This window comes from Xenia sp. Carnegie-2017, unplaced genomic scaffold (assembly GCF_021976095.1).
Source record: "Xenia sp. Carnegie-2017 unplaced genomic scaffold, XeniaSp_v1 HiC_scaffold_4, whole genome shotgun sequence".
Lineage (NCBI taxonomy): Eukaryota > Metazoa > Cnidaria > Anthozoa > Malacalcyonacea > Xeniidae > Xenia > Xenia sp. Carnegie-2017.
The window spans coordinates 2,628,675-2,642,334 of NW_025813504.1; the positions used below are offsets into that span (position 1 = coordinate 2,628,675).

General features: G+C 35.7%; 1 protein-coding gene across 1 annotated transcript in view; it reads left to right on the forward strand.

The window, feature by feature from the left end:
- LOC124455907 (myotubularin-related protein 13-like) overlaps window positions 1–13,660 on the forward strand; it is a 43,599-nt gene that overhangs the window by 16,815 nt on the left and 13,124 nt on the right. Inside the window, 13 exon segments of the mRNA XM_047006512.1 lie at window positions 1,762–1,927; window positions 2,793–2,992; window positions 3,680–3,866; window positions 4,081–4,209; window positions 4,935–5,105; window positions 5,978–6,051; window positions 6,336–6,531; window positions 7,302–7,435; window positions 10,230–10,580; window positions 11,714–11,889; window positions 12,122–12,381; window positions 12,902–13,113; window positions 13,447–13,494. Of these exon segments, the coding sequence (XP_046862468.1) occupies window positions 1,762–1,927; window positions 2,793–2,992; window positions 3,680–3,866; window positions 4,081–4,209; window positions 4,935–5,105; window positions 5,978–6,051; window positions 6,336–6,531; window positions 7,302–7,435; window positions 10,230–10,580; window positions 11,714–11,889; window positions 12,122–12,381; window positions 12,902–13,113; window positions 13,447–13,494 (2,304 nt within the window).

Sequence of the window (13,660 nt, forward strand, 5' to 3'; positions counted from 1 at the left end):
GCCGTTCTGTATAGGTTGTAAAAACTGTCGTTCTGTATAGGTTGTAAAAACTGCCGTTCTTTATAGGTTGTAAAAACTGTCGTTCTGTATAGGTTGTAAAAACTGCCGTTCTTTATAGGTTGTAAAAACTGTCGTTCTGTATAGGTTGTAAAAACTGTCGTTCTGTTTAGGCTGTAAAAACTGTCATTCTGTATAGGTTGTAAAAACTGTCGTTCTGTATATGTTGTAAAAACTGTCGTTCTGTATAGGTTGTAAAAACTGTCGTTCTGTATAGGTTGTAAAAACTGCCGTTCTGTATAGGTTGTAAAAACTGTCGTTCTGTATAGGTTGTAAAAACTGTCGTTCTGTTTAGGCTGTAAAAACTGCCGTTCTGTATAGGTTGTAAAAACTGTCGTTCTGTATAGGTTGTAAAAACTGTCGTTCGTTATAGGTTGTAAAACTGTCGTTCTGTATAGGTTGTAAAAACTGTCGTTCGTTATAGGTTGTAAAAACTGTCTTTCTGTATAGGTTGTAAAAACTGTCGTTCTGTATAGGTTGTAAAACTGTCGTTCATTATAGGTTGTAAAAACTGCCGTTCTGTATAGGTTGTAAAAACTGTCGTTCTGTATAGGTTGTAAAAACTGTCGTTCTGTATAGGTTGTAAAAACTGTCGTTCGTTATAGGTTGTAAAAACTGTCTTTCTGTATAGGTTGTAAAAACTGTCGTTCGTTATAGGTTGTAAAAACTGTCTTTCTGTATAGGTTGTAAAAACTGTCGTTCTGTATAGGTTGTAAAACTGTCGTTCATTATAGGTTGTAAAAACTGTCGTTCTGTATAGGTTGTAAAAACTGCCGTTCTGTATAGGTTGTAAAAACTGTCGTTCTGTATAGGTTGTAAAACTGCCGTTCTGTATAGGTTGTAAAAACTGCCGTTCTGTATAGGTTGTAAAAACTGTCGTTCATTATAGGTTGTAAAAACTGTCGTTCTGTATAGGTTGTAAAAACTGTCGTTCTGTATAGGTTGTAAAACTGTCATTCTGTATAAGTTGTAAAACTGTCGTTCTGTATAGGTTGTAAAAACTGTCGTTCTGTATAGGTTGTAAAAACTGCCGTTCTTTATAGGTTGTAAAAACTGTCGTTCTGTATAGGTTGTAAAAACTGTCATTCTGTATAAGTTGTAAAAACTGTCGTTCTGTATAGGTTGTAAAAACTGTCGTTCTTTATAGGTTGTAAAAACTGTTGTTCTTTATAGGTTGTAAAAACTGTCGTTCTGTATAGGTTGTAAAAACTGCCGTTCTTTATAGGTTGTAAAAACTGTTGTTCTTTATAGGTTGTAAAAACTGTCGTTCTGTATAGGTTGTAAAAACTGCCGTTCTGTATAGGTTGTAAAAACTGTCGTTCTTTATAGGTTGTAAAACACCAGTGTTTTGCCTCGTGCGGCGATATTGCTTTAAACACTGAGATACTCACGGAAGTTTAAATCAAACGCTTTATCCATTGCAAGCCATCGCTCCAAACATTTTGCCCAAATACAACTCTTGAAATTGTTCTATCGCGTTCGCCATTTTACAAATATTTGAAAAGCAAGCCACCAACAAATAACTGCTAGGAAAACAGTTTACATACTAAACAACGAACGTCCAGGTGCGAGGATGACATTTAGCGCCAGTCATCGCCTACTCTGACAGTCTATGATTTCTACCCACGTAATAAATACGCATAAAAACGGTCTGAATGGTTTGTCAGAAAACACATCAGTTCAATTACTGTTATTCTGTTTCAGAACCTAAAACCAGGAGTGATGCAATTTGCATACACTTGCGTTCAAGAACATCCCATTTGGCAAAATCCGCAGTTTTGGGAAGAAACGTTCTTTAGCGATGTTCAAACGGATATAAAGCATTTATACGATGGAACAAGCACTAAAAAGAGGCTATCCACCGATAAACGTAAGCAAATTACTAATTCTCGTCCATGAATTACCACGTTATTAAGTTCTGTTAAGAAATAATATGTTTTTCGTGTTTGCTCAGGTTAACTCTCGTGCAGATCAATTGAATAACAATTTATTTTCAAATTTTCTTTGATCGATTTAATTGATTGAGCTCGTATCTGTTTGCAAAGACTAATGCAAACTCAGCCATAGACCAGTCAGATGCAAACTCAGCCATAGACCAATCAGATGCAAACTCAGCCATAGACCAATCAGATGCAAACTCAGCCATAGACCAATCAGATGCAAACTCAGCCATAGACCAATCAGATGCAAACTCAGCCATAGACCAATCAGATGCAAACTCAGCCATAGACCAATCAGATGCAAACCCAGCCATAGACATTTCAGTGCACGGGTTTTGTTGTGTTTTTTTTAATCAATTATAACACCCATTAGTGCACTAACTGACATCGAGTTATTGTTTTAAGCTTGTAACAAACATATAATTTCTTAGTCCCTCTACACAAAGAGTTCAAGGTATATTGAACGTACTTCGTCTGTCCTTTGTTATAATAGTTTTTCGAATGCAAGCAGTATTGGCGACAGTTTGTCTTACCACATATTTTTCACTCTTCGTTGACATTTTTGTTGTGGCTTATGGGATTTACGTAGAAAACTGTTCCAATATGTGAAGATTCATTTCATGAAAAGTTTAATCGCTAAGTTTTGAATAAAACTCTTAGGTAACAATGTTCTATAAGTGTTTTCGTGTCCCCATTTCAACCCACTCTTTTCCCTGTCAATGGCAAGTTCAGGCATTTCCACACTGGCATTATAGACCTTATAAGGGAAAAAAAGTTGAACATTTTTTGTTGCAGTGTTAGCCCATAGTTCTGGCATTTTTGAACGCCTATCCACTCCACGAAACTCACGGAACAGCCTCACGCAAGCATCGCCTCCGTCATTAGTACCAAAACAAGACCTCATTGTTATCACGAAATCTGGTATCTACCCGCAGGATGTATCTGATTCTGATTTGATAGTGAATGATGAAGCGTTAGATATTGCTGCTAAGCAGGTGAGGCTTACTTTTCACTCGAATGTGTCTTTACATGAAGATTATTTGTCTTCTTATCTTAATGGCGAGAGAAACCATTTTGTCGAGGCCTTACTTAAATAGGCTAAATGCATTTGGATGAAACGTGCTGCGTGAGTTAGCAATGAAGAATTGTGCGTGTCTTGTTGAACATGTTTGTTCCTGATGCTTTGCCTTAAGACACAAGTTCGGTTGTCATGATTCATTCTTTTTTTCTTTTGCAATTTTCGTATCGGTTTCTTTTAGCAAATACAGAGTTCTTTCCTTTTTCTTTTTTAAACCACACTTTTTTATCCTCTTGTTATCAAAATGATACCTATATGTTTTGTTACATGTTTGTAAATGTAGATCGTCCAGGTTGGTATAGTCCTGAGAAGGACAGTTTTTGTAGTTGTTGACTGACGTTTCGACAACCTTAGCAGTAGTCATCTTCAGAGTCATGAAGATGACTACCGCTGAATGACTACCGATGACTCTGAAAATGACTACCGCTAAGGTTGTCGAAACGTCAGTCAACAACATCAATACCAACAGTCCTTCTCGGGACTATACCAACCCTGACGATCTACATCCACAAACATGTAACGATACTCCCGGGTTCAAACCATTTTATTACGATTTGTCTCCAGTTTTCAAATCAAGTTTTAATGTTTTCTTGGTTTCATTCAGCTTGGCATGTGGGAAACATTTTCAAAAGATTCACAAAAGACATACGTAACAAACGAGGAAAGCATCGTGTTCAGCCAAGCCATCCACTTCGTCAATCGTATGGTGTATCTCATGATACCCCTCAGTGTCTCTCAAATGGTTAAACCAAAGAAGAGACGTCAAAACGATGTCATTCTAGAAAATACTGGTGAGCGTCTTTCTACTTTAAATTGATATTAATATATTATTGTTTAAAGTATATTCCTCGGGTCCAGGACTTTGGATGTTTTGTCTTCTTTTGTACTTATTACAATCAGATAGAATCAATCAAAATCCACTAGTCGATCTAGAGCACTTTAAAGGCGCTTTTATTATTTTTACGCTGTTATCGAATATCTTTGATTATAATTTGGTATTTTTAGGGGTGAAAGAGAACGTAGATGGATCCATTGCAAACACTAGTATTGGATCAGATGGTCGTGCTAATCCCGGTAAAATTGTTCCTCGAAGTACAAATGGATCTGTCAGTGATGTCAATGATACCACCACGGGTAAGAATAAACAATTTCCGTGTTTTGATGGCCGGACCCAAACATACGGGAACTAAGCGATATTAAAGAAAAGCGCGAAACACGTCCTAAAACGAGTGTTTGCACTGTTTTTCTTGACTCGAGCAACATTCCAAAATGTTTGGATTATGACATCCAAACACTTGAAAGCGTTAAATTATTTTTACATAAAATAACTTTAGTGTAGTGTGTTGTTAACTTTAAGCGGAAATACGAAAATTAAACTATATCTAGCGAGCAAAGCTGTAAAGGTTAGTAAAACGTAGAATTACAGCGAGGCTTTTGAATTTAAAAGCTTAGAAAAAACACCAATGCTGATTTAAGTTTACATTTCAAATGCCAGAAATGAACTCCAAGTCAATTTAGGCAAAAAATCGGCTTTGCTTTCAGGCATGTTCAAAATTCTCACGACAACAATTCAATTTCCATGTTTGGATGGCCTAATGCAAACACGATCATCGACCAATCAGAGCACGCGTTTTGCACATTTTAATTGATAAATTTCTTCATTCATTCTTAGGGAAAATAATTACCGAAAAAAATTCCCATGTCTAAAGAGTTCAACACAACACAATTACGGTTTTACCACATTGTTTTCCGAAAATCTGAAAGGACCTAAATTCTAAAAACAAGAAATTTGTACGTGGTCAACCCAAAGAATGGATAATGTAAACAAAGTTTGCCATGGGATATGTTTTATGTTTTAGGGGTGGGTAGTGTGTATGGGGACGTCCATGCTGGTGACCACTGGGAAGATGATGAAACGGACACAATTATTGATGAAGTGACGAGATTTGTTATTCGCTTTGTGGATAGAGTTGGAACAGTTGCAGGAATTTCAACCGACCATTTGAAGTCTCTTTACAGCTTGGTGCCAAGTAGGGATATTTTTTTGTGTGTGTTTTGAACACATTTACAATAGAAATTTGTTATCTTACGAAGTACTGCATCTTTTTGATTTTCCACTTGGGTATTCCTAAAAAATTTTACGATCCCAAGATCAATTCGGGAAGCATGTGAAACCTTGATTGAAATTTATGTTTAAGGCTGTCCAGTAAGCAGCCAAAGTCTTTCTTTCGAAGTGAAACCTTGAATGAAATTTATGTTTGAGGCTGTCCAGTAAGCAGCCAAAGTCTTTCTTTCTAAGTGAAACCTTGATTGAAATTTATGTTTGAGGCTGTCCAGTAAGCAGCCAAAGTCTTTCTTTCGAAGTGAAACCTTGATTGAAATTTATGTTTAAGGCTGTCCAGTAAGCAGCCAAGGTCTTTCTTTCGAAGTGAAACCTTGATTAAAATTTATGTTTGAGGCTGTCCAGTAAGCAGCCAAGGTCTTTCTTTCGAAGTGAAACCTTGATTAAAATTTATGTTTGAGGCTGTCCAGTAAGCAGCCAAAGTCTTTCTTTCGAAGTGAAAGCTTGATTGAAATTTATGTTTGAGGCTGTCCAGTAAGCAGCCAAAGTCTTTCTTTCGAAGTGAAACCTTGATTGAAATTTATGTTTGAGGCTGCCCAGTAAGCAGCCAAAGTCCTTCTTTCGAAGTGAAACCTTGATCGACTGATTCAAAGTCTGCTATGGGGCTGAAATCGAAAAAAAATGACATTGTATTGAATTTTTATGCCCATATTATAGTTTCTATAATGTCTACTACAATTTTTCCGTTAATATTTTTGAATTACGTTAAAAGTGTAAGACGGGTTATAAACGACAGGACTGCTATCTTGTGATGCCGTAGATTTTATTATTGTATTTCAGGTGTGGTGACTATGCACACAGAATCACTGGAACCAGTTTACAGAGAATATAAACAACTTGCTCCTATTCGAAAGGTACAACTACGATACAGAAATGTATTTATACGTAATTTTCAAAACATTCTTGAGGACTGTGAAAGAGCAATAATCTTAGAGTATTTACGTAACAAAACCCATCTATATCGTTTCTCGTTGAAAATTGTCGGCAAGTTATATCCATATTGTAAAATCACATTTGCAAAATCAATGCACAAAATTTCGTTGCATCGATGGCAAACTTGTCTGGTTTTGTTTGATGTAGATAAGGATGTATAAATATCATAGAAAATGTAATTTCTCATCCTTTGCTATATCAATAGGCTAAAATAATCCGACCCGCCATGTTGCCTCTTGAAGAAATGCAAATGGATGGACTTCGCTGTTATTTAATTCCGGATGGTCGGGAGACTGGCACTGGTGTGCATTATGGCGGTCCTGTTATGTTCCCTGCGGAAGGCGCTGTATTTGTTACTAATTATCGGATTATATTTAAAGGAACTCCTCTTGATGAATTTGGTGAGTTTAAACGTTATCAAAACTAATTTCGGTTAGTGGATGTTGTGCATACGTAGATTGTATTGGTGTTTTGTTTTTGTTTTATTGGTGGAGGCTCGCAGTTTTTACAATATAATTTTATCTATGTCAAGACTTCATGTTATCATACCTTTTTTCATACTTGGTATTTGTTGTTTGTTTTTTAAAGTTTGTTCTTTCGAGTTTGGTGTGCTAAGATATTTTACCAGTGGTTGCTATAGGACTATGAGTATATGACATGAGCAAATAACTATTTTTGTCCAAAGTATTCTTTCTTTGTTTCTAAATAAATACCGACAGTTCCAATTGGCTTGTGTCATTTAAGCCAAGATACCAAGATCTGAAGAACGGGCATTGTTTTTTACTTTAGAAGGAGCCCAGTTCGCCGAGGAAAATTGTGCCGGTCGAGTGTAAACGGAAAACACTGTTTTTCGAGATTTCAGTCAATAAGTTTTTTTTGTTATATACCCATGAGAAAACAGAGAACAACGTACATAAACGAAATACTTACTTTCGCAAAGGAATGTTTAAATAAAATAGTAAAAAAAATTCCCGCTCTTTTTTAATCGAGATAAGACACTAACCAATGTCGGGCAAAGGTCGCGCTTTTACGATATGACAAACGTGACTTTTCATCATCTAACAGTAGATAATGTATTATCTATCTTAGGTACGCTTGAGTTACTTGTATGAAAACAATGGGAAAAATGAACTTTGAAAATGCGTATTTAACAATGTAATTTAAATTTCAGCTTCAGAAATGATCGTGACGAGAAGTTTTCCAATTGGATCCTTAGTGAGAGATAAGAAACTCCCAGCTCAGTATTTGCGACATCTTAGATCTTGGTTGCAAGAATGTGTTCAATTGCGATCTGCGACGTTTCAGGTTTTTGACTCCATGCATTGATAACGTAGAGCTGATTGAATTCTCCCAGGCGTTAATAGGATTCTGACTGTCGTCAGTAAAGTTTTCAAAACCTAAAAATTTGCGGGTAGAGACGGGTACCACCCGTGAGGAAGGCTTCTTTAAATATAGTTTTTGAGGATGTTTCAAATTTCAATACTCCCAGTAAGCACATGCATGTACCCATGCTGCACGAATCACATGGCTAACGAGAAAAACTTGATTTTACTTTGAGGAATGTGTTTAAGGGAATCCTACCCGGGGAGGAAGGTTGAACTTTTTTACAACTCTGTCAAAGCCATTTACACTCTCCAGTCAGTTGACAAAGTCTCCCATAGAAGTGGTCGGTATTATTCACTAGCTGCTTTGCATATGATGAATTATCCCCGTGTTCTAGAAGCTCACACTCTCTGACTGCTATATAAAAGTGGTTTTCAACGACAAGGTCATGTCTCCATCAATTGGGAGATTTTTTGCTTAACTATTGCAAATCAAGCCATCAGATTAATCAGATTACCGTTTTAGCTTATTAAAACAAGTTATGTGGTAGTAGTAAATCTGTTAAATTGTTCACCACGATGATTTCGTGCCACATTTGGTAGTAGTAAATCTGTTAAATTGTTCACCACAATAATTTCATGCCATATTTGGTAGTAGTAAATCTGTTAAATTGTTCACCACAATGATTTCATGCCACATTTGGTAGTAGTAAATCTGTTCAATTGTTCACCATAATGATTTCATGCCACATTTGGTAGTAGTAAATCTGTTGAATTGTTCACCACAATGATTTCATGCCACATTTGGTAGTAGTAAATCTGTTAAATTGTTCACCACAATGATTTCATGCCACATTTGGTAGTAGTAAATCTGTTAAATTGTTCACCACGATGATTTCATGCCACATTTGGTAGTAGTAAATCTGTTAAATTGTTCACCACGATGATTTTATGCCACATTTGGTAGTAGTAAATCTGTTAAATTGTTCACCACAATGATTTCATGCCACATTTGGTAGAAGTAAATCTGTTAAATTGTTCACCACAATGATTTCATAGCACATTTGGTAGAAGTAAATCTGTTAAATTGTTCACCACAATGATTTCATGCCACATTTGGTAGTAGTAAATCTGTTAAATTGTTCACCACAATGATTTCATGCCACATTTGGTAGTAGTATATCTGTTAAATTGTTTACCACAATGATTTCATGCCAAATTTGGTAGTAGTAAATCTGTTGAATTGTTCACCACAATGATTTCATGCCACATTTTTTAAAGGTAAATCTGTTAAATTTTTCACCACAATGATTTCATGCCACATTTGGTAGTAGTAAATCTGTTGAATTGTTCACCACGATGATTTCATGCCACATTTGGTAGTAGTAAATCTGTTGAATTGTTCACCACAATGATTTCATAACACATTTGGTAGAAGTAAATCTGTTAAATTGTTCACCACAATGATTTCATGCCACATTTGGTAGTAGTAAATCTGTTAAATTGTTTACCACAATGATTTCATGCCACATTTGGTAGATGTAAATCTGTTAAATTTTTCACCACAATGATTTCATGCCACATTTGGTAGTAGTAAATCTGTTGAATTGTTCACCACAATGATTTCATGCCACATTTGGTAGTAGTAAATCTGTTGAATTGTTCACCACGATGATTTCATGCCACATTTGGTAGTAGTAAATCTGTTGAATTGTTCACCACAATGATTTCATAACACACATTTGGTAGAAGTAAATCTGTTAAATTGTTCACCACAATGATTTCATGCCACATTTGGTAGTAGTATATCTGTTAAATTGTTTACCACAATGATTTCATGCCACATTTGGTAGTAGTAAATCTGTTAAATTGTTCACCACAATGATTTCATGCCACATTTGGTAGTAGTAAATCTGTTGAATTGTTCACCACAATGATTTCATGCCACATTTGGTAGTAGTAAATCTGTTAAATTTTTCACCACAATGATTTCATGCCACATTTGGTAGTAGTAAATCTGTTAAATTGTTCACCACGATGATTTCATGCCACATTTGGTAGTAGTAAATCTGTTAAATTGTTCACCACAATGATTTCATGCCACATTTGGTAGTAGTAAATCTGTTAAATTGTTCACCACAATGATTTCATGCCACATTTGGTAGTAGTAAATCTGTTAAATTGTTCACCACGATGATTTCATGCCACATTTGGTAGTAGTAAATCTGTTAAATTGTTCACCACAATGATTTCATGCCACATTTGGTAGTAGTAAATCTGTTAAATTGTTCACCACAATGATTTCATGCCACATTTGGTAGTAGTAAATCTGTTGAATTGTTCACCACGATGATTTCATGCCACATTTGGTAGTAGTAAATCTGTTAAATTGTTCACCACAATGATTTCATGCCACATTTGGTAGTAGTAAATCTGTTAAATTGTTACCACAATGATTTCATGCCACATTTGGTAGTAGTAAATCTGTTAAATTGTTCACCACAATGATTTCATGCCACATTTGGTAGTAGTAAATCTGTTAAATTGTTCACCACAATGATTTCATGCCACATTTGGTAGTAGTAAATCTGTTAAATTGTTCATCACGATGATTTCATGCCACATTTGGTAGTAGTAAATCTGTTAAATTGTTCACCACAATGATTTCATGCCACATTTGGTAGTAGTAAATCAGTTAAATTGTTCACCACGATCATTTAATGCCACATTCATTATTTTATCGCCCTCTTTCGGTAAAAATGATTTATTTGTTGTAGATGTTAAAGCTTTGTTTTGATGAGGAGGTCGGTGCCGAGAAAATTGAACTGTTTCGTAAAACGTTGACGCGATTACGATATCCTTCATCGGTCTTAGACACATTCTCGTTTAAAGAAGCGGACAAGAAACCACCTGCAAAAGTTGTTCGCCTGCAAATCCCACCCGCAGAAAGTCAACCGCGCAATACTGGCGCTAGAATACCTCGGGCTGTTAGTGATATTCGAAAGGAAGCAAAGCAAGCGAGAGGATCGATGAAACGAGGCCAAACTCGAAATGGCATATCATCCCCTAGATTACCTAGGAATAATTTTTCATCTGATGGTTCTGTAGAAAGTATGAGCGGCGAACAGGTGAGTGGTTAGTAAGTGTTGATAGTAAATATACCTGGGTGAAGGTGACAATAGACGACTCGTTGTTTGAACGAATAATTTCCGTGGTTTGTTCTATTTTTTACTTCGAGCCGATAACAAATCTTGTTCATATAAGTAGACAATGACCCACTATTGAAGAAAAGGGAAGAAAAATATCTTCATAAAGCCGAACGGTGTTTTTTTACATGCATTTATAAAATAAAATCAAACGCGCGCGTTGATTGGTTGGTAGCTGAGCTTGCATTGGCCTTCGCAATCTAATCTGAGGTCAACCAGTTAAATAAATCAAAGAGAATTCGCAAATCAATCATGAATGAGGATTCGCAAAGAGAATTCGCAAATTAATCATGTTGAAGGAAATATTAAAGCGTTGTTTTAAATTTATTTTCCTGTTTGTACATGCTGAATGCAAAATGCGGAGTTTGTCAAGTTTTTCAAACTTATGAGCACATTACTTACCATTAGTTACCATTACTTACCATTACCTACCATTAGTTACCATTAGTTACCATTAGTTACCATTACTTACAATTACTTACCATTACCTACCATTACTTACCATTACCTACCATTAGTTACCATTACTAATCATTACTTACAATTACTTACAATTACTTACCATTACCTACCATTAGTTACTATTACCTACCATTAGTTACCATTAGTTACCATTACTTACCATTACTTACCACCATTACCATTCCATTATTCCATTCCATTACCATTATTACCATTCCATTACCATTCCTTCCATTCCATTCTTACACCATTACCATTATTCCATTCCATTACATTCCATTCCATTCCATTCCCTATTACCACCATACTAACCATTACCACCTACCATTACCTACCATTACCTGCCATTACTAAGCTCTTTAACCATTACCTACCATTACTAACCATTACCTACCATAAACTATCATTACTTGCCATTACCTACAATTACCTACTATTACTTACCATACGTAACCATTACCTACCATACCTACCATTACCTACCATTACCTGCCATTACTAAGCCCTTAATAACCATTACCTACCATTACCTACCATTAGTTACTTTATGGTTAGCTTTTCTGCAATGTTATTGGTTATATATATTCTGTTAGGTTGATGGATCTTTTGTGGTACGAAATGCGCCGGTTATTGAAAACTTGAATTTAACCCCGTATTGTGAGGAGTATAAAAGACTTGGCTTTGGCTCTGTACTTGACGAACGTATAGGGAGTAAAAGTGGATCTTGGAGGCTTTCTATGGTCAATCTTTCGTACGCAGCCTGCCGAAGGTAAAGTTATGAGAAAAATGGTGGAGATAATTTTCAATTACAGAATTGTTATGTTCAAAATTTCTGAATAAGACTTAGGAGCATTTAACCCTTTCATTATTGCCATAAGTGTTTTAAAACTCATATTTACTCGTATAATACATTTATTTTGCGAAAGGGTAAGCTTTACAAGTCTTTGAAAAATAAACATGTTTTGACAAAATAGTCATCATATTGTGGATTTTTCTTTCAGTTACCCGGCTGTTTTAGTGGTGCCACAACACGTGACCGATGACTCTTTGTTGCGAGTGTCTAAAAACCATCGCCATATGCGTTTTCCTGTTGCGACGTGGAGACATAAAGTCAATAAATTCGCCGTTTTATTGCGATCTTCTGCCATTGAACGAAGCTCTGTGGCATCCATCATTCGCTCTGGTGTAGCTGCAAGTGGTGGAAGCACTGACGCAATACGTTCATCCAACGTGGAGCAAGATAAATATTTATCTGCCGTTGGTTAGTTGTTTATATTTATCGTTTCAACGCTCGTCCCCTACCCTCACATGTAAGTGCCCCAGCGCAACGCCCCTCTCCCACAAACACACAGATCTATCGCCACGCTTGGTATCACAACAATATATATTACTTTACTATATATTACTTAAGTATGCATATATATTACTTAAGTATACGTACGTTGTGGATTCTCGTTTTTTTTAAAAATCACATTTTGAAATAAAGTATCCTCAAACAATAAACGAGAACTGATGAAAATGAATTGTATAATTGTTTTTCTAACACTGAGTGATTTAGATATAGCTTGATTTTCTACGCTATTAATTTATGGATACTGTTGATTTTTGTAAGATATGTATCACAATATAAGTATGTAGGGACTATTTGCCATTCTTTAAGTTTTATTAACATTAGCAAATGTATCTGCATTTATCATTTTTTTCTTATGGATCCTAAAGTTTTGCTTTAAGCATTATTATGTGATTATGCAACCGTGATTTTCTATGCTTTTAATTTTAAGTGTCTTCAAATTCTGTATCGTGGAATAAAGCGGAGGCGAAACATCGTTCACTGGCAGCCAACGTCAGCATGTCTAAAGCAACGATGAATCTACGATCAAATGACAAGGCATCTAAACGTGTTTCTGTTGTGGATTCCGTTGACAAAGCAATAACTGAGCAAGGATGGGAGCCTGCTGCACTATACGTTTTTGGAGACAAAAGCAATTTAAAGGTGAGATTTTTTCCTGAAGCTTTGGTGAAAATAGGACTTGACATTTTCTTGCCGCTCGCCCTACGGGCTCGTCTTTACAACAATACTTCGGTCCGTTATTTCTCCGTAAAGACCTCGAGCTCGGTTATTAAGGGCTTAATATAAAGCATACGTATAGTCGTTCACTAACCAAAAAATAATTTATTGAAACGAGCTTTTGCAAATATATAATAATGATAAATTATTTTTGATTATTGAACGATTGCTTTATATTTATAGCAAATTGCTTGTAAAATAAAATTCTTTTTCAGATTAATTAATTGAATATCTTACCTTACCGTTTATCTTTCACAGAATTTAAAGAAAGATTCGTATACCAATATTGATTTTGTTCCTATTGAGGTATGTCATTTTGACTATCGTACAATATGTAGTGTGTAACCTCTTCACCTTAAAACAGCCTGGGAGTGAGGAAACAATGAAACGTTCGCCATGTTGGTTGAAATTTGCGTTGTAAATAAAGAAAATACACTGTCAAAGTCATTCAACATGGAGACCATTACGTAAT